Consider the following 25355-nt stretch of genomic DNA (forward strand, 5'->3'; position numbering starts at 1 on the left):
CCTTGGCCGCTGAGTAGCTCCAAACGCCGTACGTCAGAAATCCAATGCCGGTGAAAACGACGGCTGTGTTAGCCTTCCAATTGCGTGGATTAGTCCACCAGCCACCTGTTGGTGTCCAAACATCTTTTGGTACTGGGAATTGTGCTCCACCGCCCTACAAATGCGTGTTATAGACGCTTCATCTATAATCTCTCCGTTCTCACCATTTTATATTTCCAGCGTGATTGTATTGGTGCAAGCGTATGAGCCCCTCCTTGATCCTGTACTATCACATGGAAAAACTTAGAAAAGCAGTTTACGATAGAAGACGAGGAATTGGCATCCTCGCTGCCGTAGCCACTGGCAGCTACTTTATTTGCTCCTATCTTAGCTCGAAATTGTCTGAGATCCAGGATCAGGCAGATAGAGATAGAGTCGCAAAGCAGAGGTGCGTTCAGAGTATTCCAATGGCCCTACATAACCCCAGCTATCCAGCCTACGTCGCAAATTTTACCAAATTCTCCAGGATTCCACTTTCACAGTTATGGCTCTTCTACCTCCCCTTGAATCTCAACTCGATGGCATCTTTAACGTACATGCCATCACCGAAGAATTGAAAGAACGCGCTAAATCCCCATCAATGTCTCACTCTGCTGTTTTCTCAGAATCCTCACTCGCCCCGTCATCAGATGATAATGGCATGCATTCATCCGCAATCAGCAATGATTCCTCTGCTATTTCTCTTGGTGGTCACTCTGAGCAGTCTGCTCAATCTGAACACTCTAATTCCCTTCCCTCTTCAGATGCCTCCCCTTCAAGTCCACTTGCGAGCAAAATTTCGCAGCTAAAACTTAAGTCGAAAAAAGATCTCTGGGAGGAGCTCAAGGTTAGGACTGTCGCACAAACTATCACCATTCACTACGCCGTTACGTTGCTCACTCTTCTTACTCACATTCAATTATCCCATCTTGGCAGAGAAGCATACATTGCTCAGCTGCGCGCACTAGCCAGATCCAGGGCACCAGTGCCATTTGAAACCGCAGATTATAGCAACAGCGACAGTGACACTTCGGACAAGACCTACCTCAGCCTCTCATGGTGGTTCATTTACTCAGGTCTTCCGAGACTATCTGAGCGTATCAAAGGGGTTGTAGATGATGTGATTGGTGGCGCATCGCTCAGGGACACCATAGATGGATCTCGTCTGATTCAGTGGATTAAACAGATCAGAGCCAAACTCGACTGCGGTCCTGTCGAGGAATTCCTCGACGAACTTTTCCCAATGACAGACAAAACGCTGATGGAGACCCTGGATGGTAACCAACATTCCAACAACGTGCATACGGGTGAGATGTTTGTCGATTTAGTCGAGCAAACCCGCACCTCGCTCCTAACGTCCGACTTGAAGAGCATCATGACTGACTGTCTCAATAAGAGCTTCGATCAATTGGCAGCCTCACTTTCTCACCTCCCATCTAACAAACTTGCTTCGCAATTACCGAAAGTTAAAAAAAGCGGTCAGACATCCCTCCATTCTGTACCAAACGAGATGGTCGAAATGCTCGCAAATCACGACGATCTGCTCGCTTTTGACGCCCTTATCCAAACCAACTACGAATCTGCCATTGATAAGGTCAAGTGAAAGTGAGTCATGTAATGGAGTGGACACGCCTATCCTATCTACTATTCTAGCATTCTAGTATCACAAATTGTATATCAAATCATACTTGTACTTGTATACGTTTAAATGAACGTGTATGTAATTGCATTCGGGGCCGTTCAAGTGGCCGTGAAAATATTCAGCTCCGGAATGCATAACCTGAAATGGGACGGAGATGTCATTGTCGACATAAACCATCGAGACAGCACACCAATGAATGAGAAGAGCAACGAATTTTACTCTCTCAATGATGAAGAGTCGCTTCAGCCGCGGTCTAAAAGTAAGGGCAAAGATAGAGGAAATGGCAACGGCAAAGGCAAGCAACGCATGTCCAATTTCTATCTCGGAGACAAGTACGACGAGACGCTAGAAGATCTAGAAGACAGTTTCTTCAATGCGTCGACGTCCGCCAACAACAGGCACCACAGCACCACCACCAATTCACCATTACGACCAATCGGCAGCGAAGATTCCATCCAGCAGCTCAAAACTCATGCGGAGAATTTCGTCAGCCATCACTCCCAACGTCTCTCGGAGACAGCGACAACAACGACGCCGAACAATAGCAGTCCCAGTGCTAGCACGACGACAAGCAGTGACAACATATCCAATTTCTCCAATGCATGGGCGAATGCCAAGGCGCATATGAATTTGGGTGGCAGAAACAGCTTTGTTTCAGTTGATTCAGAGGATGGGGAAGGTAGGTTGCCACGGCCAGTCACCGCCCTAGGTGAAACGTCTATTCTGGGCAATTTGCTTGATCTTTACGCTCATAAAATCGTTGGGCAGCGTGTGTTGGCAGATGGTGCACCAGCAGAAGCAGAAGCAGAAGCAGCAGTAGCGCCACTTCCATCACCACCACAGGGAAATATCTCAGGTAACGTGCCCAGGAATGACAGCCCAGCCGCACCCGAACAGGTCAAGATACCAATGACATCCCTTAATCGCCAGAGCAACCAGGAAACAGTGAGGAGCACGCCTAGTCACTCATCTATTCCCGCCGTGCGTAGCAGGTCGAACAGCCTGCCGGACGAGACTGGCGTTGCTGCTTCCTATCCACCCAGACCATCCCCAGGCAGGGATGCTAGACGCACATCGCAGCCTCCCAGGCCGAGCTTTAACATAAATTTTCCTCTCACGCCTGTCGATGAAAATGTTCCTGCGAGGAATAAACCTAACTTGAACATAGAAGTGAACAGGAATAGGAGCATGGACTTGAGTAGAAATAGGAGCATGGATATTGAAAGAAACAGAAGCAGAAGCAACTCGGCTGAAAGCACCAAATCTTACACCTCAGTCAATCATCTCCTCAAGTCTTTTCCAAATCACTCAAATTTTCACGGGGGCGCTGAATACGACGATGATGACGAAGCCAGTCCTGATGATCTCGCCGAGAATCATCCTATTAAGAAACTTATATCACCCAGAATGAGTACCGAAAGCGGCCCAAGAGACACATATCCACTTCTCGGAGGAGAGAAAGAAGCTAACGACCCAAAACGTCCTTCTGATCCGGTGAGCTTAGCTGGATAGAGTCTGTAGCGTCACTCACTTAACTCAACGCAGTTCGAAGATGAATTGGTTAAGAAGATCTCAGATTCATTACAAAGACACGATTTTCTGCTCAGATTGGGCAAGGCGTTGATGGATTATGGCGCACCTACACACCGCATTGAGAGCCAACTCTACACTGCGGCTGATTTTTTAAACGTGCGTGTCTTGCATTCTGCAAGCAAAATGCCAATCTCACACGCTCCCCTTCAGGTATCAGCATCATTCTTATATCTCCCCAATATCCTCATGATTACACTGTCAGATTACGACACACATACTTGTGGGTGGTTGCAATCGCGCTAATTCTAATTACCTTACCTTACCTTCAGGCGAGCAATTTTTTCTCAGATCCACAGGAGGACTGGACCTATCCAGGCTGAGCAAAGCACACAAAGTGTATGTAGAAGTCATAAATAAAAAAATCAATACCGAGCAGGCATTATGGCGGTTGCACGATATAGCGGAGTGCGTGAGTTGGGTGAGCTTGAAAAGATGGTGGACATACTGATACACTAAGCTCAGGAAGACCAGTACACTGCACGGCAAACGGTTCTTATTGGCGCTTTAGCCAGTGCTGCAGTAGCCCCAATGGCATTCAGCGCAAGGTATGTATGTGTTACGAGCGTCGCATTCACGCCACTCAAACCCACCACAGTCTGGCAGACATCCCAGTCGTCTTCTTTCTCGGAGGATTTCTCACATTTGTGAAAGTGAGCGGCGTGCTAAAGAGCGAGTCGTTTGGATTCATATTGGAAATATCGTGTGCGTGTCTCATATCTGTGAGTGGGATTCACGACAACAGCTCAAACACACAAGCTGACCAGTTTTATCACCACTACCACACTAACAGATGGCTGCACGCGGTCTATTTACAACCGGCGTATTCTGCTTCCAGTCCATCGCAGCTAGCGCGATTGTGTTGATATTACCCGGATGGATCATAGCGTGCGGGGCGCTAGAGCTCGCCTCGCGCAATATAGTCTCAGGCTCTATTCGCGTCGTTTACGCTCTATGCTACTCTATGTTCCTCGGATTCGCGATCAGCATCGGCAGCGATTTTATCAGTGTTCTCGCAGTCCACGACAACAGCGACCAGCATGATCAGTTTGACACGGTCACTCTCAGCGGCACGTTCCTTCCTAACTCGTCTTTCTCAGATATCAACAACCCAATCGAAGAGGGCAGCTTCACTTTCACTAATACTTCAGCACCGACATACCACGGAGATGTTGTATGTGTGCGTCACCCTGATGCACCGTTCTATCTCAAGACTATGCCTAAGATTTATCTCCTCGTTTGCGCTCCTGTCTTCGCGGCGTTTTTGTCCATGTACAACAAGGCTGACTGGCGCAAGTCTGAGATGTGGATTGGCGTAATCATTAGTTGCTCGGGCTATGCTTCCAACGTCGCTACTACTATGTTCGCCCCAAATCGCTCAGATATTATCAGCTCAGTGTCATCTTTCACCGTCGGATTTCTAGGTAATTGTTATTCCAGATTGTTTAAGCGCTCGGCTTTTCCTGTCACTGTTACGGGCATCCTCCTCTGTGTTCCCAACGGTATAAGTGCTGCGGGCGGCATTGCCATGTCTAACCCTAGTCCTGACAATGAATCGTCCTTCAGTCGTGGTTTGGTTATTGGATTAAGAATGTTCCAGGTCGCTGTCGGTATCGTCGTTGGGTTGTTTTTGTCAACCATTTTCGTTTACAACATCGGTGCTAAAAGAGGCTTCCTCTTTAGCTTCTAGATAGTTAATTTTACGTATATCTTGGATATATTGTTCAGTATTTTATGAATTATTTTCTTAACGATGCTACGAAATTCGGTACGAATCATGCATGCCGGCTTCGGTGCAAATTCTCACTGTTTTGTTCCGCTGCCCGATAAGGAAATATGGTAGTTTATACAATTGGATGTGAGTTAAGTATCCTATTATTCGCAGATTTAATCTTATAAAGCTGTCGCTGTTTTCATATTTTTCCCAGAGATGAATTATTTCACCAAACAAGTCGACGCGAATAAGGAGGCGGATTGAAGTGACTAGGCTTCTTTAAGAGCAAATAAATAGCAAATATACTAATGCTAACATTAAAATTCCTCTACAAGCGTCGTAAGTGGGCTACCTACAATGATTGTTACATGACACCCATAGTTCTCGCACACACCAAACGCAGACGCCGTAGATCAGCTCCAGAGCTGCCACAGTCGGAAAGTTTCAAATGCATAGGAATTCTTGACGAGGAGTCAATGTTTGACATGTTCGACCAGATGTACAACACGCCTATACTGACACATAGACCGAATTTGACATACTACGAGATGTGGTATAGGAACCTGAAGCACTACGATCACATTGCGGCTAGTGTGAATCTCTCTAGCACCTCCAGCTCAACTAGCAACGTTTTCAAATTCACTCCTCACAACAGCCCAGTCATCAAACATCATAAAAATATCGATAGAGGTAGTGATGGAAGCTTTAGTAGCAGTATTTTTGATAATCTTTCTATGCTTGATTCACCTTCTTCTGCTCCAACTAGACCGTCGATGCGCGAAGTTGTTGTCGATGGCGAAATTGTCACTATCGAATTCTCGCTCAGGATTTAATGTGATGCAGCGGATATTTAAAAGATATTGAGACACTCGACTTTCGCAAACTCGCACACGTGCACAAATCGCTCTTAATTTATATTCCAAAGCATTATTCCTACTTCTGCGTTATTCAATTGTTATTTGAAGATACTTCTATTGAGCTGTACTTTGAAATTAGAAATTGAGTGAATTGAGTGAGAGTACAAGACACTTGCAAAACTGCTGAAGTTCTTGAAAGAAGCAAACGATATATAAAATTACAACAAGGCTTTTTTATTTTAAACTCACAAAAAGTGGTAATCAATGCTTTCAATGCTAATACGATGTTGTTTATAGTCAAATTTCTGCCAGGTAATTCTATTCTGAAAAAGTAGCGCGGCGGAAGAATTTTGACTCTCCAAGAAAACATAATGGATCGATGAATTCTGCTTTGCTTGGTACTTAGATGATTTAATTCTAGGAAAGCGGTACTTGTCGAAATTTTTGTGGAACACTCCTAGTTTCAATTTCTTCAAATTTGGCATCTCTGATAGGAAGCAGCAAGTAGGGAAGTTCGGGTACAGATTAAAACGACTAAAAGTATCAATGCTGCAGCCCCAAATTAGGGATTCATCCACTACATAGTCTGTTGTAATAGAAAGATCTTTAACGATCATCATTGCTTCCAATGAATACCGAAAGCAATTGAGTTTTCCTGAAGTAGAGTAAATACCCCAAATAAGAGTGTCATTATACCGGTGAAAAATTCGACTGTTCAAACTGAAACTCCAATCATTTATATTTTAAAAGCGATCAAAATTGACATGGCGCAAATGCAACATCTTCACTTCAGCACAAAGAGATTTGGTGATATGCTCAGGAGTGATTGATAACAGCCTGAAACTGCTGCAAGCAGAGATGGAAAGATCGATAGCTCTAAGAAATCTTGAAAGCGTGATTATTCTCTATTTAATCATAATTGCTAGTTTCAATCTTGTATTAAATTCTGTTGAAATGGGCTAGACCATCATCATCACATAAGTCTTGGTAAACTTCTGGTGGTGAACCTTAACAAACACGCTACCCAATTTACTACCAGAACACTCCCTCAAATTGATCCAGTCTTTGAGCTCTTGAGCGTCAGTTTGATTTTTAGGTGAAAACGTTGCTCTCGAGAAAACTATTAAGCAGAAATTCAGTTAAGGTCTAATGTGAGAATGTTGACTACTATTCATGCACCTAATGACTTCCATTCTACCATTTCCGATTACTGGCAGCCACTCTCTTCTACCTGTGGCTTTGTTGAAACCTTTCAACAAAACTTTTCGTGAAAAGTTTCACACATTAAAGTGTCTACTATTCTCACTATAAATCTAACGTTAAATTACATAGTCCTCTCGTTTTGGAGATTTTGGAAGCGGTGCAAGAGGAGGTAGATTGAATGAGATTGAGTGGATGGAATTGGCGAAATAGCAGCCTTGATGGCTCGAACCAAAAAAATTGAATGTTTGGGGTTGCATGTTCTAAGCGATGTTAATTATTGTTAATTTGTGTAAAAATGTACATTCAGATGAAAATCAGCTACATAACAAAGAAAGAGAAGGAACTAAGCGATACGAAAACACGTAAGATATACAGCCTATTTGCCAACCTCGCAGATAAGATCACCGGCGGAGATGCTATCACTTTCAGTGACGACGACTCTGTTAATCTTGCCTGAGGCAGGAGAAGAGATAGAGTTCTCCATCTTCATAGCGCTAATAACAGCGAGAGGGTCACCCTCCTTGACTTCCTGACCCTGGCTCACGCGCAACTCGATAATGACACCACCCATTGGTGCACCGACGCTACCTGGTTCTCTCGATGCTTTTTCTCTCTGGACGTGCTCGACAGCGGCCGACTTATCGTCGATACTGACAGCACGCACCTCACCATTAAGTTCGAAAAAGACGTCGCGCTGTCCTTTCTGTTGATCGAGCGCACCAACAGCAAGTAGCTTGATGAGAAGCGTCTTGCCCTGGTCGATAGTGACGTTCACCTCCTCGCCGATCTGTGGAGGAGCAAGGAAAATGCGCGTAGGTACTGCCGAAAGGTCACCGTGTTTTTCGATAAAGTTTTGGTACTGTATGTTTGTCAGGTATATCAGTCACTGCATTCAATACCACATTCCACTCACCTCTTCGAACACCTTCGGATAGAGACAGTAAGAAGACACGTCAGCGTCAGTGATATGCTTGCCGTATTTAGCTACAAGCTCCTTCTTTACAGCAGGCAAATTGACCGGCATCATTCCCACACCCGGTCTACCGTCAATACGTGGTTTGTCACGGATAATCTTTGTTCTGAGCGGCTCTGGGAATCCACCGACAGGCTGACCGAGGTAACCTTGGAAGAACTCTATGACAGAGTTAGGGAAGTCGAGCTTATCAGCGCGCTCTTCGATGTCTTGCTTCGACAATTGACTCGAGACCATGAATTGTGCAAGGTCTCCAACGACCTTGGACGATGGAGTAACTTTGACGATGTTTCCACATAGCTCGTTTGCCTCGATGTACTTCTGCTTGATCTCAGTCCACTGTGTTCCCAAGCCGAGCTGCTGCGCCTGGAACATGAGGTTGGTGTACTGTCCACCCGGCATCTCGTGGTCGAACACTCCCGAGTCAGAAGAGCGCACGTTAGCTTCGAAGCATTGGTACAGAATGCGACACTGCGTCCAGTACAGGTTGAGAGCTTGAATGTCATCGTGGCGGATACCAGCACCGAGACCAGTCTGCTCGAGCGCAGACACAACTGCTCCCATTGATGGCTGTGAAGTAAGCCCGGACATGCTGTCGATGGCGACATCAACAACATCTGCACCTGCCTGTGCACACGCGAGCATAGAAGCTGCTGAAATACCGGCAGTGTCGTGCGAGTGGACGTGGATTGGCAGCTCTGGGAAGCGTTGACGGAGTGCGCCGATCAACTTTGTAGCAGCGTGCGGTTTGAGCAAGCCTGCCATATCCTTGATACCGAGGACGTGGATTCCGCAGTCTACCAACTCTTGGACAAAGTTAATGTAGTATTCGAGCGTGTACTTTTTCTCCTTTTCAGAAGCCACATCACCCGTGTAACACACAGTAGCTTCAACCACACCGCCCGCTTTCTTCGCAGCGTCAATACCCAGTTTCATGTTTTCAATATAGTTGAGCGAGTCGAATACGCGGAAAATATCGAGTCCGTTTTCTACAGCCTTCTTGCTAAAGTCGTAGATAACGTTGTCGGGGTATGACGTGTAGCCGACACCGTTAGCACCGCGCACCAGTGCCTGGAAGGGAACGTTAGGGACGAGTTTACGCAATGTGCGCAGTCTAGCCCAAGGATCTTCGTAGAGGAAACGCATAGCAACATCAAAAGTAGCACCACCCCAGCATTCCAAGGAATATGCGTTGCTTAATGCATGTGAGGTCTCCTTTGCAATGTTCGCCATATCGACAGTACGCAGACGCGTAGCGAGGAGCGATTGGTGGGCGTCTCTCCACGTGGTGTCCATAATAAGACATCCTTTGTAGTCTCTTATGGCCTTGGCGAAGCCCTCTGGACCCTTGTCAAGGATTACGTTACGCCATCCCTTCTCGCACGGCTCAGAAGTATCAAGAGGCTTGTTGCTGCCGTCGCGCGATGGGAGCTGAGGCACGACAATTTCCGATTTGAGACCCGGTTCGCCTACTTGTCCCTTTATTGAGGATCCATTGACAACAACATCTCCGAGGTATGTCAGCAGCTTTTGCGCTCTGTTCTGCGATGTTACCAGCTTGAAGAGCTCAGGGCTGTCGTCGATAAAGGTGGTCCAGGTGTTACCAGCAACAAAGATTTCATGGGTGAGCAAACGGAACAGGAAGGGAATGTTTGTCTTGACACCGCGGATGCGGAACTCTACGAGAGCGCGGAGCATCTTGCGGCGGGCGAGATCGTACGATTGGCCTCTTACTGAAACCTTGACTAGGAGAGAGTCGTAGTGTGGAGTGATGACTGCACCTGCATAGCCATTTGAGGCATCCAATCTAATACCGTTACCACCGGCGGATCTGTATACCTCAATTCTGCCGGTATCTGGAGCAAAGCCTACTGAGGGGTCTTCGGTGGTGATTCTGCATTGAATTGCCGAGCCGCGCTTGGTGATGTTTTCTTGCAGAAGACCTAACTGAGTGAGTGAAGCACCAGTAGCGATTTGGATCTGCGCAGCGACAATGTCGATACCGGTGATTTCCTCTGTGATAGTATGTTCGACTTGAATACGTGGGTTTATTTCAATAAAGTAGTGTCTGCCCATCCGATCGACCAAGACTGTTTCTGTGTTAGATTGTGCGTCTCAGAGGGATATAAAAAACACCCACACTCTGCGGTACCAGCGTTGCGATAACCGATAGCCCTAGCGAGAGTCTTTGCATCGTTGAGGATGGAGTCGCGGACTTCATCTGAAAGGTTTGGAGCAGGAGCGATCTCTACGACCTTTTGGTGACGACGCTGAACAGAGCAGTCACGTTCGAACAAGTGAATAACATTACCATGGCTGTCTGCAAGTAGCTGAACCTCGATGTGACGTGGGTGATCTAGGAATCTCTCGACAAAGACAGTACCATCGCCGAACGCCGATGTAGCTTCAGAGACAGCTCTGCCGAAAGCCTCCTTGAATTCACCTTGAGATCTGACAACACGCATACCACGGCCACCACCGCCCATAGCAGCCTTAATGATGACTGGAAATCCATATTCTTGGATGAAGTCGTTTGCTTGGTCGTAAGAGTCGATTGGGCCTTTAGTTCCAGGAACGACAGGGACGTTGTTGTTCATAGCGAGAGTGCGTGCCTTGGTCTGTGGAGGAGTGTATTAGTGGGGTGTTTGAGCGTAAAATGAGGAAAACAGGTAAACCAACCTTATCTCCGAGACCATCGATGGCTTCCGGAGTAGGACCAACAAAAGTGATGCCATTTTCAAAGCACTTTCTTGCGAAATCTGCATTTTCAGACAAGAAACCGTATCCAGGGTGTATCAAGTCGACGCAGTGGTCTTTGGCGATTCTGATGATGTCATCTTGGTCGAGGTACGCGGATACGGGTGGTTTGCCAGCACCAACTTGATAGGCCTCGTCTGACTTGTAGCGGTGGGAGGATAATCTGTCTTCGTGGGAGTAGATGGACACTGTTTGCATCGATAGTTCGTGTACAGATCTTATGATTCTCACAGCAATTTCGCCTCTGTTTGCTATCAAGAGACGCTTGCCCTGGAGTGGCTGTCCAGATTTGGTGCGGATGTCGTGGATGGACGTCGGACCCGGTGTGGAAGGCACCGAGGATGATTCTCTGAACTCAGCAGCGAATTGAGAATGTGCGTTTGGGTTCATTGGTGTTTTGGTTTGATGATGATGGTTAGAGATCAAGATGTGCGAGAATGGAATGTTGAGTATTTAATGCCGAGAGATGTGCTGTGACAATCCGTTGCAGTGGATTTAATTGGGGAGAGCGACACGTGCACAAATACAAGCGAGCAAATACTCAGCAAATACGCTGCTCTATAAAGCCATCTTACAATCCATCTTGTCTTATCTATTTGATTCTATATTTCGCTGAAATATTTCCAGTTTTAAGACGATTTGTGCGGTGTTCGCGGGGTATTTGTACATGACTCTTATGTAATTTCCACAAATCTCCGCCCTCTCTATGGCCTACATTATCGCACTTTTATTCCGGCGGTTCAATTCCGCATATCCACAAACGACCACAAAACGCGGAGTCAGCTTACATAAACCCAATTGAAGCTTTTCATTTATGCTACTAGCACATTCATTTTCTTAACCGTCTTTGGCAGGTGTTAATCTCGCCGGAGAAGACCGAAGAATTATCATTATCTCGGTTGAATATTAAATTGCGAGGATGCGGCGGACGATAAGAATGAGGAGCCCGAAGACTGAAAACGCTGAAACAAGTAAGGAGCGGTCACATTCCCGTGTTGTGATGATAAAAAGCGGCGAATGCCCCTTATCAGTGATGACGTAGATACCTTTAATTCCACTTGTCCAAAGTACCAAAGTACTGCATCTTGCCCTATGGCCTGTTTCGAACTTATTTCACCTCTTTGTACCTTTCACTGCACTATCATGCATGTAAGCCCAACCAGCTTCAAATCTTCAATATTTCTCCGAGTCGATGCAGCTATCTCATTTTGATGGATGATTGATAGAAATTTTTAAAAAATATCTGAATGTAATAACTTGTTGCCTTTTAATAACAGTATTATAGTAATACGCAAGTTCACATCCCGTCTTAGATCTCATTTGGAAAGTGAAAAGTGAAAATTAGCACATATCCAAGATACTCGCTCATGTGCTATTAAGACAGCTGCTCCTATTAGAGGCACCTATACGTATTTTTGGTCTTTCGAAGATCCTCTTTGTCTTTCAAAAGCTGCTTGATGGGTTCCTTTGCCGGAAAGTGAGGGGTAGCATAGCGAATTTTGAAGGTCTTTGGGGTCTTAGCAGGGGTTCTGATATCTTTCAACACCTGAACGTTAGTTTGAGCGTCGTTATCATCGTAATCTTCGTTGTCGTCGTCATCGCATTCGGCATCCATTTCACCCACACTATCTACATTCGTTACCGCCTCAATAAGCGATAAGCGTCTCGCTTCATTGTCAAATCTCTCCAAAAACACCAATAGCACCCCTCACTCTCTGCGGCTATCTCACTCATTTCATCTGTATATGAGATTGTTGGCAATATCATACATATGAAGTTGACTAAAGAGGTTTTCGTATCCCGAAAGACGCTCTTCAAGCTCTTGCACACGTTGGCGAAGGCATGTGTACATGTGAGGATGAGGCCGAGACGAGTTTGCGAGTGTATGGGAGGAGGTTTGCAGGGCCTCCTCTGGCGTCGACTCACGCTCCCCTTTGGATGGAGCTTGTTGAGTTTCTTGTAGTTTTGGTGATAGTTTGACTATCTCGAATGTCTCATGTGCGTTGCTGTGTTGATTATTGCGGGTGTCTTGCATTTTTTCATCGACTTCTTCTTCGACGTGATCAATGTTGTTGATGGCCAACTCAAAGTTTTCAGAATCCTCAGCATGCTCAGGCCTCTCAGCATTCTCATCCTCGGAATAACTAACATCGATAGCGAGAAAGAGTGGGAGCCCTACCTGCGATTATAGCGCCACCATCATCAGTCTTATGGGCTATTGGACAAGTGGTGGCAGTCGAATTCTTCAGATTGCGCACGAACGATGTTCGATTGGTAATACTGCGCTTTTGAGGCACGTTTGTGGCTGGTCTTCCCCTTTCTTTGTCTGTTTGTGGTGTGCGATGGGTGGTTGTGGCGGGAGCACTGACGCAGCTATCTGCACCCCGGGTGCTCTCTCGTAAGTAAATTATGAACAAAACTCTACTAACTTTGCGGGGTTCCATTGGTGTTTGGTTTGCGCTCGTGTGTTGATGTGATGATATCGATTGCTAGTCGAAACGATAGGAAGGGAATGAACAAATGTAATTGGTAAACATAATTCAGCTCAAAATACAACATATTTAAAGATATAATGAATTACGCAGCTTCAAAAAACATATTTGGCAAATTGCTTCGTGGAGTCTTCGGCGTCTTTAACGGATCTTGTTTGTGACTTGGTATTGGTGCAGTGCTTATCGTTTCAAGCTCTTCTTCGGGGTCTGATGGGATATTGCAGACGGCATTGGCAGTTGACGGTCCAGCTTCACAATTTGTAATGCAATTGGTGTGCTGATTGGCGTGCTCAGCATCTTGGTTACTGGTGTGCTTATTATCGCTATCCCCCTCTGCTTCTCTTTCTGCCGATGCGAAGCTTCGCCAGTCTCCTCAACATTTAAGCTAGGGACGGACTAAACTACTGACGATAACGACTACCCTTTTTGCCCTCTTGAAAATACCCTTACGATGTTTGTTTTCTTTGACATACGACTTGTCACTATCCTTCTCGTTCGCACCACTCTCACATTCCCTTAACATTTCTAAAATATCCTCGATACACTTCGTCGCAATCATCTCACCCTCTACAAATGTCTGAAGATGAGCTATGCGAGCGCTGAAATTGATATCGAGCATTTTCACGCTTTTGCTCAGTGGCAAGAGATTATCAGCAACGAAGCCTCTAGAAGCCTTGTTGTTTACCATTGATGCTGTACATTGCTTCAGATGCTCCCGCTAGTCCTCAAGTTTAGCAATAGCCGGGGAAGCTGTGTCTCTTAAACTAGTCAAAGCGCCCTGCTCGCCAGTGTCAAGACTCTCAGCTTTCTCAGCACTTCCGCCACTTAATAGCTCACCTTACCACTTCCTTTGCTCCCTCTCTGTCTTCTCAATCTATAGCGCTTCCACGCGTATTTTGAGATGGTTGAGCATTTGGTGCAGAGCTGCTGTGTCTAAGCCTTGGGTATGTAGATAATCAGGCGAGGATGTTTGCGCTCTTTTGCGCCCTGCCAACTTGTGGTCATGCCCTTCAAAGCCGTCCAGCGAGATTATGGTTTGCGCAATTGTATCTGGAGGAGTGGCAGAATGCGTCGAGGGCGTCAAGTGTAAAGGATTCTGAGCCAGGAATTCTAGATGAACATTTTCGTCTATAGTATCTCCCGTAGGCATCAGCAAGCGATCGAATATGCCGAGTGGAGGTGTAGAGGAGAATATAAAGTGTGATGTGCAGGGCTGCGTCATTGGGAAGATATTGAGCGATGGTGAATCCTTTGCGTCGTCACTGCTGTGTGCTGACATGCGTATATCGGATGCAATGGTGGCAGTTGAGGCTAAGGACATCGTAGAGATGTCGCGCTAGATTGCGCTACAGCCACCTGCTGGCGTTAGATTTGAGAGATTAAAGAAATTGACTTGTTGATTATCGAAGGATGTTGCTATTTAGCCCAAGTCTTACACGCCGACAAATTCAATATTCTTTGACGTGCAGCGCTAGTGCCATTCTCCTGACAACCAGCTGTGCTGGTCAATGAGCTCATTTAGATTGTACCGACGAATAGCGCAACCTGCGACCACCACTGACAACCTGTGACAAGTGACGTCTGGTACGGAGCTCAGTCTAATCACGCTGCGCAGCTGTATAATCTCGATAGACAGCTCGTCATTGACGCAGGTACTCAGATTAAATCTCTTAGCGATGCACAGCGTGAGTAGACTGCACGGCTAGGCGTGGGCTGGAGGAGAGTGATTCAGGATAGCTGGTACAGCTGGGCTAGATGGGTGATGCAGTGCACTCAGCGCTGTCAAAAGTTTTAAATGGCGCATTTAGCAATTCTATCGCAATCACATCACCCGGAAGACTTGAAAGCCTTGAAAGCCTTGAGAGTAATAGGATTTGTCCAAGTAAGCCTCTTTCGTTGGCATCTGTGAATCGGTGCACGACTCTAGCCATAAGCTCATGACGTCAAATTTTCCGAGCCCCAAAAACGGAAGGAGAGGCATTGAAGTAAGAGCAGGCTATTCAAATACACAAGCACTTTCATCCCTCAGGACATTACGTAATCACGAAAACTGTTAACGATTGTGTGCTGACAAAGTAGATGACGTGCTGAGTCTTAGGTGAAATGAATTCGGGAGTTTGACTTGATCCGTGTCCGCTAACATCAAAAATAAAGTCAAACTATCAAATCATTCGGGATGAATGCTAAAATCGACAAATTCCTTCAGAAGCTCGGCATTGAGCGGCCTGAGGGTGAGCACGATCGTGTGACTCGCGGGGAGTCCATAGCCAGCAATGTGCGTGCTGCTGACTTTCTGTATTTCTCCAGCTCACTCCCCCTCCCAGTTCGCTGACCCCTTCGTCGAGCCCGATCCAACCGTCGGCGAGTGGTTCCAGGAAAAATTACCAAATCGCCACGAATTCGGCCAGTACTGCTTGGATCTCCTACCTTTCCTCCGCTGGGTGCACAGATACAACCTCCAGTGGCTTATCGGCGATCTTATTGCTGGTATCACCGTCGGCGCTGTCGTCGTTCCACAGGGTATGGCCTACGCTGAACTCGCAGGCCTTGAACCCCAATTCGGTCTTTATTCGTCTTTCGTTGGTGTCATCGTCTACTGGTTCTTTGCCACATCTAAAGATATCACTATCGGTCCAGTCGCTGTCATGTCTACCCTTGTTGGAGAGATCCTCCAAGAACTCAGCCCCAAGTTCCCTGATATTCCTGACTACAAGATCGCCGGGAGCTTAGCAGTCATCACCGGAGCTATAGTCTTTTTCATGGGTCTAATTAGAGTCGGATGGATAGTCGACTTTATTCCCCTCCCTGCGATCGCTGCATTCATGACTGGATCGTCCATTACCATCATTGCTGGCCAGGTTCCTTCTCTGCTCGGTAACAAGGATGCAGGCTTTGACACGAATGGGGCGACGTACATGACGATAATCAAGACACTCAAGCATCTCCCAGAAAGTAATATCAACGCTGCTATGGGTGTCACCTCACTCTTTCTCCTTTACCTTCTCAGAGAGACATGCACTTACTGCGCTAAGAGATGGCCTAACAAGAAGAAAATATGGTTTTTCGCCAACACACTGCGCACCGTCTTTGTCATCCTCCTCTACACACTCATCAGCTGGCTTGTGAACAGACACCGCCGCGGTGTCGATGGACAGTCTGAACCACTCTTCGACCTCATTGGAACCGTACCCAGGGGTTTCAAAAACATGAATGTCCCCACTATGAACGCAGATGTGATCAGGAATTATGTTGGCCACCTTCCTGGAGCTGTTATTGTCCTGCTTATCGAGCACATTGCCATATCAAAGTCATTTGGTAGGGTTAACAACTACACCATCAACCCATCGCAAGAGCTAATTGCGATTGGTGTGACAAACTTGATCGGGCCGTTTTTTGGTGCATATCCAGCAACAGGATCCTTTTCGCGCACAGCTATCAAGTCTAAGGCGGGTGTGAGAACACCATTCGCTGGTGTCATCACTGGTGTTCTCATCCTGCTCGCAATCTACGCATTGACTGCAGTCTTCTTCTACATCAGTAAAGCGGTTTTGGCAGCGGTCATTATCCATGCCGTCGGTGATCTTATCTTGCCTATTGGCCAGCTTTATGCTTTCTGGAAAGTGTCACCACTTGACGCACTGATCTTTGTCGGTGGTGTGATAATCATTATCTTTACATCCATCGAAATAGGTATCTAGTAGGTGCCAAATCGGTTACCTTTTCACCCCGCTAACCTCGGACAGTGTAACTGTCTGTGTGAGTGCAGCAGTGCTCCTCTTTAGGATTGCAAAAGCCCATGGAGAATTTTTGGGCCGCATCAAAGTGCAGACGATAAATGGTAAGGACCAGCGCAATATCTGGCTACCAGAAAACCATCAGGACGGGTCTAACCCGCTACTGAGCGTGCAATCACCATATCCCGGAGTATTTGTTTACCGATTTACCGAATCTTTCATTTACGCAAACGCCAATCACTACACGGATGAGGTAGTTGACTACATCAAGCGTGCGACGCGCAAGACACATGTGGATGTATTTGCCAAAGCGGGTGACCGACCATGGAATGACCCAGGACCACGCAAGTTCAACCCTGACACAATTGCAGAAGATACACGACCCACGCTCAAGGCAATAATATTCGATATGTCGTCTGTGACACACGTGGATGTGACGTCGACACAGGTGCTTGTCGATGTAAAAAACCAACTAGATAGATGGGCAAGTCCTGACACCGTTCAATGGCATTTTGCAGGTATTAGAGATAGATGGATAAAGCGAGCACTCGCTGCAATCAAGATGCACGAGACGACGAGTGTAAAAGCTAAGCCTTTGTTCAGCGTTGCGGAAGTTGGACAGTTTTCGTCGGAAAATGATGCCACGGTAAATAATGAAGGTCAGGGTCCGATTCCGACTCAAAAGGAGGATATAGAGACGGGAATTAATGTGGAGAGGCAGCAGCAACAAGATGAGCAGGAACAGCAGGAGGCAGAGAACGCTGGACGGAATAGCTATAGCTATCATAGATACCTGCCCGTGTTGGGTGTCGATAGAGCTTTCCACCCAGATGTAGACTCGGCCGTGAGAGCTGTGATTGATACGCTCGAGCAGGATCGCATCGAGCAGGAGGAACATAAGAGCAGCTCTGACTTGGCATCGTGAGAGAAGAAGCATCTTGGATTATGAAGCCTTTTGCATCTCGCAGCTGTATAATTACGTCGAATTTTTCAAGTATCATTGTTTGTATTATTATACCATATATTTGGCATTTCACATGTATAAGGGTGTATTAGGGTGTCTACCAAGTTATACGCGATCGCCTGCTTTACGAAGGGGCAAGTATGATATCATATTCCTATTCACAATACCGACGGACAAATTAAGATTAAGGTTTGGACGTTGATGTTAGATTTAACGTTCGACGTGGTATTAGAGGTGATGAGCTATACTCGGTGATGCTGATTATGTCATTAGATCTGCATCTGGTAATGAATTACAGCGGATTTACTAGAATTGCAGCGCACAGCGGTGGCAGGTACAGGTGACACTATAGAGATGAGCATAGATGAGCATAGATGAGCATAGATGAGCACAGTGGAGCAAAGTTGAGCAGTGTTAAGCAAGGGATGCCTTCTAAAGTCATGTCAAGTGCTGCAGTTCATGCGTGTCGACTCCATCAAATTCATACAGCGAGCACATATTGCTTCGCATTTCTAGCGTCGCGGTTGTTATTCGGAGTAAAGACGTTTAATCTGAAAGACGGACTATGCGATCGATCGATGGGATGAACAACACATCTCATATGTGTGAGCGCGGTCTTTGCGTTGTGAGATGCATAAATGCACGTAATCAACGCAAGCCTTCCACCGAGGCGGTGAGGCTGTCCTAAGCACTTAGACATAGAGCAGTGTCTTCATTATCGACTCGGCACTTAAATCATTATACCAACAATCTCACATGCATCGTGAGTTGGTCGTGAGTCGAGACTTGTAATGGCGGGAGTTGTGAGAGACAAGTCGTACCTTAGTCCCGGGCGTCTAAATGTTTAAACGATGAGGACTGCTCACAAGACACCACTGAAAGCTATGACCTGTGGGCTGCATAAGGAATGGATCAATACTAAGCCAAAGTACCTGTTACTCTACTCTTTTCGAATGGAGCGAATTTATTTGCTTTGAAATTTTTTTCAGGTTACCCGATGACAGTTTCACGAGGACCGCATATTTGTGTCGCAAAAGAGGACTTCTAGGCTCGGCCGACGAGTTGTGAATCACCTCTACTTGTGCACAAACTGAATTTATCCATCAACACATTCGGCTCGTCTGATTCAAGGCTTTAGCGGTGTCTTGGGAACTGTTTTAAACGGCCACTTTAAACTATGTTTCATATACCGATGGCTACTTTAAATTCACATCACACTGTACTCACAATACGCCGCGGTCGTCCGCATCCTGGCACCAGGATTAATTATATGTGACTTAAAAAAAAGGTGACTTTTCCTGTAACTGAGCCCGAGCAGTGCATAAACATTACGTGACGGTAAATTAAGTGAGTAATTGAGTATTACATGAGTATTACGTAAGGAGTATATGGGAGAATTTCGTTAAAACAAATGCATAAAACGAGGTTAAGACTGTCTATACTTGAATACACGAATAAGTACAAAGTTCCTTCGGCAATCTTGTTTCTAGTTTCTAGTTTCTATTGCGTCATAAGTCACAGAGAGCGTTGATAGATGTGCGTATGCGCTGAGGATGAGCGGGTCTAGTAGGTGCATTAGAAAGAGTACTCGATTGAGAATGAGAGCGAGACAGGTAGAGGTCAGACTGAGAAGTATTAGAAGTGGACAAGACGGAGCTTTTGCTATTGCTGATACCACTTCCACTACCAGTAATATTGCTACCACTCCCACTCCCCTCTTTCCCCATCATAGGCGGCAGTGGAGACGGCAAAGTTGGTACAGCGTTCACCTGATGAGACACATACAGCTCTGCCAACACACTCCTACCCTTTTCCAGCCACCTAATTGAGAGAGTACTAGCGAAATACTGGCCATGTATATCAACCACGTTGATTTTCTCCACAGGCAGCGCGTCATCGAGTGCAAGCTTGGCCTGCAGGTTCGCCAGCCGCGGAGTGTGGAAGACGGAGGTAATGTCCTGCAAGCTGGGCAATCGTGTGGATGGGCAGGCGAAGAAAGCGTTGTAAGCGTTTTGTGTTATGTCCATTGTCGTGGAGAGGTCTGGTGTGACGACCATGCGAATGGTGTTGTGTTGGTTGTGCGGAGGCTGTACTGATTGTACTAGAAGTGGAGACTCTGTAACGTTGTTAATATTATGCGGTGCTGCCGGTGGTCCTGGTGGTCCTGATGATGATGATGCTTTTGCTCTTGCTCTTGATCTTGATCTTGCTTCTGCTTCTGCTTCCGCTTCGGCATTTGCTTTTGCCTCCGCACCTGCAGTTGCACCCATTTCAACACCCGCTTCCCCTTCTGGGAATGGCCTGTGGGAGAAAAGCGGAGTGGATTGCATCTTGTCATGCTTGCCTGGCCGGCCTCTTCTTCTATGCTGTAAGGGTGTGAGATAGCTTATACTCAGAACGCATCGACTCACTTCAACGGTTATGCAGCTCTCTTCTATATCTTTCCGGGAGCAGTTGTGGCATGGCCGGTAATTATCGCAGCTGCTGTGGGAGATCTGACAAGGTCTACAGGCGTAAATTGCCATTAATCGATTTTAAAATGTAGGGCGGTATTTTTGATTGTCTTGGGGAAACCCAGAAAAGTGCGATGTCAATAACACCGTGCCGAAGAAACTAGGGCGCAGATTTCGGCAACGATTGGGGTTAGGGCAAGTAAGCGTAGGACTGCAAGTGCAGGCGGATTTATTGGGCTGTAACTTATATTGTACTGGTTATAACACCCAATATTTCCACTTGTACCTTGTCAGCTTTGATCGCTTCGACGTGCTTACCTCAAATACCACTAGAGCTGTGAATATGGCTGGTGGAAATAATTCCCGACATACACTCATAAAAATCCCCTCACCTACTCCTCACACCATCCAGTTTAATTAAAACGAGCCCCTCGTTTCACTCGCATAAGTTCCACCAAAACGGCGACCAAGCATGTCTTTCACCGAGAAAGTAAAGGATTTTGAGCAGTTCCATAAGAGCAAGACGGTAAGAGTGGTGCAGGGGAGTGTCGGTGGTAGGCGTGAGTATATGAGTCATGTGCGAGTCGTTTGGTGTAACTAACGGCGTTATCTGCTCATCTTCTCAGCCACAAGAATGCTTCTCGATAAGGACTATAGCGGTGTATATATGAGCAGGGAACATGCATTGAAGCAGAGTTATATCAGCAAATCGACAAGTGGGTAATGAGTTGGGTGAATTCGTCGCTAACAAATTTTTAATAATTAGTACCCGGATCTTACGGATATCTGGGGGTGCGTATGTGTATATGTATCAGATTAGCCACTAAAACCGACTTAACAGCTCATAAACATTGGTGAGATCACAATCGAGGTGGCTGGGAAGAAGGTGTTATTACCAGTGTTTTTAAGTGAGTTGACAAAGACGCAAGAGACATTAGATGGTAGTAAGTGGGATGTTATACTAGGCAGATCATTCTTCGAGAAGCGCAAAGCCAAGTTGGATAGCTTCGACAAGAGGATTGTTACTTTCGGAGACGACAACGATAAAATGATTGAATGTGGATTGGTACAATTGAAAGAAAGTCCAATTTGATTCTACTCTGGCTGCTTTAATTACTCTGTTGCAGTTCAACCTTACCAAATCTTCTACTTGTACCGAGTGCTTCTACATCTCTTGGAAGCTGTTCAGTCTCATTTAAAACGACGCCAATCATCTTTCTAACTTTGTACTGATTACGGTGGTCAAATTGTCCATTTCCCGGTGGTGTGTGTCCGTCCAACACCTTTCGAGGCTGCTTGTAGTACCTTACCCAGCCAGGTTCAAGGGCGAAGAGTGTGTGATCGCGGCCGATGCCTACATGCTGTCCAGGATGCCAAACAGTACCTCTCTGTCTGATGAGAATGTTTCCAGGGATGACGAATTCGCCTGTGTATTGGGTAAGTGGGTGTTTAGAACGCGTTAATAGGCCGCCTTACCACCGTATTTCTTCGGGCCAAGGCGTTTACCTGCGGTCTTCTTGTTATTTTTGGAAGAACCACCACCACGCTTTGTAGACGTTCTAATTTGAATTAAGCCTGTTATGGAGTTGAATACACTTGGTATGCTATCAGATTTAAGGGGAGATTTAAGTAAATTGAGCATGATAGGAGGTGTGGTGGGAGAGAACTAAGAGGCTAGAGAAAGAGGCTAGAAAGGGGCTTGAAAGGGGCTTGAAAGGAGCTTGAAATGGGATCGTGATATAGCTTTGTAATACCATGTATAAATGATTTACGTATTATACTTTATATCCCAAGCTTACAAGTCGTTTATGTCAAAATGCGTATCTTTAATAGCCGTGGGAGCGTGCATATCACGCGTATAAATGTGGTGTGTATGATAACTTAATTGTAGTTGGTTAGAAGATATTTACTCAGTACTTGCATACAGTCGACTGATTGTCCCCAGCGTCTCTTGAACCAGAACTGCTAACAACATGGCACAACCACCAACGAAAGTAATTCTGCTCACTTCAGACAACGAGGAATTCCAAGTCGACAAGGACATCGCTGAGAGGTCTGTACTGATCAAGAATATGCTTGAGGGTGAGTATCGCTTTGTTTGTGTGGATATATCATAACACTGGGTAGACATTGGTGAAAGCGAACACCCAATCCCGCTCCCAAACGTAACCTCAAACGTCTTCAAGAAGGTCCTTGAGTACTGTGACCACCACAGAAACGATCCACTCCCTTCCACAGACGACAACTCGGACGAACAGCGCAAACGTACAACCGATATTAACGAATGGGATCAGAAATTCATCCAGGTCGATCAGGAGATGCTCTTTGAAATCATCCTCGCTGCCAACTACTTAGACATTAAGCCATTGCTCGACGTTGGCTGCAAAACAGTCGCTAACATGATCAAGGGCAAAACCCCTGAAGAGATCCGCAAGTTATTCAACATACAAAATGACTTTACTCCAGAAGAAGAGGCGCAGATTCGCAAGGAAAATGAATGGGCTGAAGATCGTTGAACGCTATAAGTTTATTTCAAACTGCTGTACATTTACAATTTCTTTATGTCTTGAGCGCAGTCTGTTGTGTGTTGTGTTGTGTACACGCATTATAATGCTTCAACTTATGACACAATCTACACCAAAAATTCTGTCAATTGCAGGTTCTGATAGTGGTGTGTGCGGTGTTCTAGTGGTGTCCATATTACTCACTCCCCAATCAATTTACAGGCGGTGGTGCTGGTATCCAAGTGGGTGTGATTGGCTTTACAGGCCCTTAGATCTTACAGTGCCATTCGCAGGCAGACATAAAGACATTCACTGCACTCCACTGCTATGGAATGTCAGCTCTCACCGCGCTCACGTCGCAGAACACGCTTGGTGTGCATCAAGTGCATGCCGTTCCCGTAGACTTCATAACGAGCCAGGTGGGTGATAGCGGGGATTTGTGATGAGTATTGCTCACCTCAAACTACTCAGATACGCCATGTCATCACCGACCTCGGCGTGGATGCGTTGAAAACGGGTATGTTGTACAGCAAGGAGGTGATAGAGGGGGTAGTAGACACGCTGCAGGAGCTGAGCGTGCGTGCGCCTCTCGTCGTCGATCCAGTCATGGTCAGCACCTCAGGGCACAGGCTTCTCAATCAAGACGCGTTGACGGCACTCCAAGGCAAACTCCTTCCTAAAACCACCCTCTGCACACCCAACATACCGGAAGCTGAGCTGCTCACCGGCAGAAGCATTGCGAGTGTGCGCGATATGCTCTCCGCTGCTACTCGCCTTAACTCGGTTAACACACTCGTCAAAGGTGGCCACCTTACTTTCTCCGTGGATGAGGTGCAGAGGGCCATTGCAGAGGTCAGAAGGGGTGATTTTGGTGATGTTGGTGATGTCACTAATCCCACTAATGTCACTGTACATGGTGAGACATTTGCTGCTGCTGCGACCAACAACGATAGTACAAATACTGCCACTGCATACGTTCTCGACACATATGCGCAGCTGCGAGGCAACCCAAGCACCCAAGGCACGCACAAGAGTGGGGAAGAGCGCCTCGTTGTCGATATACTCTACCAGCGTCCGCAGGGCCACTTGGACATATTCATCCACCCGTTCGTTTCATCTACCAGTACGCACGGCACTGGCTGCACTCTCTCTGCCGCCCTAGCTGCGTATCTCGGCGGGAGTAGGAGTGGTAGCAGCCGCGACACAAGCGCTTGCACTCGCATGACCATGGCCGAAGCAGTACAGGCCGCGCTAACATACACGCGTCTCGGCATAGAGCACAGTGAGGGGCTAGGCGCGGGGAATGGGCCGTTGAACCACATGCATTCAATGCACAGAGGTACACACATAACAACCCCACTCACACCACGCACAACGCGCCAACCAACCCCTCTCACGACGCATCTGATCACCACAGCCGGTGTGTGGTGGGACACGTACATAGCGCACCCTTTCGTGCACCAGCTCGCAACGGGAACGCTCCCATCGTCATCTTTCCGCCACTACATAGCCCAGGATTACATCTACCTCCTGCATTACGCCCGCATACACAGTCTGGCAGGGTACAAGAGTCGCTCGATGGGTGATCTCGAAGCGTTTGCTCGCATCACCAGCCAAATCGTACAGGAGAGCGCTATGCATAGAGACTACTGCAGGGAGTGGGGTGTAGACGAGAAGACGCTGATGAGCACACCGGAATCGGCGCAGAATATCGCTTATACACGCTATCTAGCGGATGTCGGCCATTCAGGTTCCCTGCTTGACCTCGTCGTCGCCGTAGCTAGCTGTCTCCTCGGCTATGGCGAGATAGGCAGACGGTTGAAGACGTCAGCCAACACTGGCTGCCCTATCTCCCCTGGTGTCGTTTGCATTAAGGATAACAACCCTTATTGGAAGTGGGTGGGCTTTTTCGTTGGTTTTACTCACGTACTCACCTTTTCGCCATATCTCTCACAGATGGATCGAAGATTACGCCTCAGACGACTTCCAAGCAGCCGTCTTTGACGGAATTGATATGCTCGAGAGGATGGCAGAAGAGGATCACCTCGGCGCGGACCATCTCGCTCACCTCTCCAATATTTTCACGACTTGTTGCAAACTCGAGTGTGGTTTCTGGGATATGGGTTTGCACAGGTTGTGAGTATGAGTGCATGTCAAGTGAGATGGTTTGTCAAATCAGCTTTTGAATGCTTTTGGTATGATGCATTTTGTATACAAGTTTTTATCAGATTGGCCTGTGAGTTGGGAGAAATGCTTGAGTATGGTGTGTGGTTAGTGTTTGTGTGTGTGTTTTGTGTGTTGAAACAGTTGTTTAACGCTGTGTATTGTGAATAGTCAGTGTTGAAGAGTAAGAACAATGCAGATGAGTGGGGGACTGGGGTGCTAGTGAAATTGAGAGTGAAATTGAAAATTGAGGAGATTGAAATTGATGAGTTTGTGTTATGTTTTTGTGAT

At 46.6% G+C, this 25355-nt stretch overlaps 12 protein-coding genes across 12 annotated transcripts; 7 read left to right on the forward strand and 5 right to left on the reverse strand.

The window, feature by feature from the left end:
• Positions 1–272: 272 nt before the first annotated feature.
• J056_000067 (Peroxisomal biosis factor 3) lies at positions 273–1621 on the forward strand (the record flags this gene model as incomplete). The annotated part of the gene is made up of 2 exons (XM_009267465.1): positions 273–427; positions 475–1621. The coding sequence occupies 2 exons, from the start codon at positions 273–275 to the stop codon at positions 1619–1621; spliced, it is 1302 nt and encodes a 433-aa protein (XP_009265740.1).
• Positions 1622–1852: 231 nt separating this feature from the next.
• On the forward strand, positions 1853–4940 carry J056_000068 (uncharacterized protein; the record flags this gene model as incomplete). Its single annotated transcript, XM_009267466.1, has 7 exons — positions 1853–3154; positions 3206–3349; positions 3404–3473; positions 3523–3662; positions 3716–3798; positions 3849–3972; positions 4044–4940. The coding sequence occupies 7 exons, from the start codon at positions 1853–1855 to the stop codon at positions 4938–4940; spliced, it is 2760 nt and encodes a 919-aa protein (XP_009265741.1).
• Positions 4941–5332: 392 nt separating this feature from the next.
• Positions 5333–5797, forward strand: J056_000069 (uncharacterized protein; the record flags this gene model as incomplete). Its single annotated transcript, XM_009267467.1, has 1 exon — positions 5333–5797. One exon carries the CDS (start codon positions 5333–5335, stop codon positions 5795–5797), a length of 465 nt encoding a protein of 154 aa, XP_009265742.1.
• Positions 5798–7400: 1603 nt separating this feature from the next.
• Positions 7401–11144, reverse strand: J056_000070 (Pyruvate carboxylase; the record flags this gene model as incomplete). Its single annotated transcript, XM_009267468.1, has 4 exons — positions 7401–7883; positions 7938–10087; positions 10138–10615; positions 10677–11144. 4 exons carry the CDS (start codon positions 11142–11144, stop codon positions 7401–7403), a joined length of 3579 nt encoding a protein of 1192 aa, XP_009265743.1.
• Positions 11145–12489: 1345 nt separating this feature from the next.
• Positions 12490–13934, reverse strand: J056_000071 (uncharacterized protein; the record flags this gene model as incomplete). Its single annotated transcript, XM_009267469.1, has 2 exons — positions 12490–12933; positions 13644–13934. The coding sequence occupies 2 exons, from the start codon at positions 13932–13934 to the stop codon at positions 12490–12492; spliced, it is 735 nt and encodes a 244-aa protein (XP_009265744.1).
• Positions 13935–14120: 186 nt separating this feature from the next.
• On the reverse strand, positions 14121–14567 carry J056_000072 (uncharacterized protein; the record flags this gene model as incomplete). The annotated part of the gene is made up of 1 exon (XM_009267470.1): positions 14121–14567. The coding sequence occupies one exon, from the start codon at positions 14565–14567 to the stop codon at positions 14121–14123; it is 447 nt and encodes a 148-aa protein (XP_009265745.1).
• An 855-nt stretch (positions 14568–15422) lies between these two features.
• Positions 15423–17905, forward strand: J056_000073 (Sulfate permease 2; the record flags this gene model as incomplete). The annotated part of the gene is made up of 3 exons (XM_009267471.1): positions 15423–15521; positions 15571–16943; positions 16990–17905. The coding sequence occupies 3 exons, from the start codon at positions 15423–15425 to the stop codon at positions 17903–17905; spliced, it is 2388 nt and encodes a 795-aa protein (XP_009265746.1).
• A 1547-nt stretch (positions 17906–19452) lies between these two features.
• J056_000074 (uncharacterized protein) lies at positions 19453–20469 on the reverse strand (the record flags this gene model as incomplete). Its single annotated transcript, XM_009267472.1, has 2 exons — positions 19453–20310; positions 20356–20469. The coding sequence occupies 2 exons, from the start codon at positions 20467–20469 to the stop codon at positions 19453–19455; spliced, it is 972 nt and encodes a 323-aa protein (XP_009265747.1).
• Positions 20470–20869: 400 nt separating this feature from the next.
• On the forward strand, positions 20870–21490 carry J056_000075 (uncharacterized protein; the record flags this gene model as incomplete). Its single annotated transcript, XM_009267473.1, has 4 exons — positions 20870–20957; positions 21024–21113; positions 21164–21189; positions 21239–21490. The coding sequence occupies 4 exons, from the start codon at positions 20870–20872 to the stop codon at positions 21488–21490; spliced, it is 456 nt and encodes a 151-aa protein (XP_009265748.1).
• Positions 21491–21543: 53 nt separating this feature from the next.
• On the reverse strand, positions 21544–22039 carry J056_000076 (uncharacterized protein; the record flags this gene model as incomplete). Its single annotated transcript, XM_009267474.1, has 3 exons — positions 21544–21570; positions 21621–21823; positions 21874–22039. 3 exons carry the CDS (start codon positions 22037–22039, stop codon positions 21544–21546), a joined length of 396 nt encoding a protein of 131 aa, XP_009265749.1.
• A 331-nt stretch (positions 22040–22370) lies between these two features.
• Positions 22371–22913, forward strand: J056_000078 (Suppressor of kinetochore protein 1; the record flags this gene model as incomplete). Its single annotated transcript, XM_009267476.1, has 2 exons — positions 22371–22479; positions 22525–22913. 2 exons carry the CDS (start codon positions 22371–22373, stop codon positions 22911–22913), a joined length of 498 nt encoding a protein of 165 aa, XP_009265751.1.
• A 106-nt stretch (positions 22914–23019) lies between these two features.
• Positions 23020–25041, forward strand: J056_000079 (Putative hydroxymethylpyrimidine/phosphomethylpyrimidine kinase 2; the record flags this gene model as incomplete). Its single annotated transcript, XM_009267477.1, has 5 exons — positions 23020–23068; positions 23124–23143; positions 23195–23320; positions 23373–24796; positions 24858–25041. The coding sequence occupies 5 exons, from the start codon at positions 23020–23022 to the stop codon at positions 25039–25041; spliced, it is 1803 nt and encodes a 600-aa protein (XP_009265752.1).
• Between the last annotated feature and the right edge of the window lie 314 nt (positions 25042–25355).

This window comes from Wallemia ichthyophaga (assembly GCF_000400465.1).
Source record: "Wallemia ichthyophaga EXF-994 unplaced genomic scaffold scaffold1, whole genome shotgun sequence".
Classification (NCBI taxonomy): Eukaryota; Fungi; Basidiomycota; class Wallemiomycetes; order Wallemiales; family Wallemiaceae; genus Wallemia; species Wallemia ichthyophaga.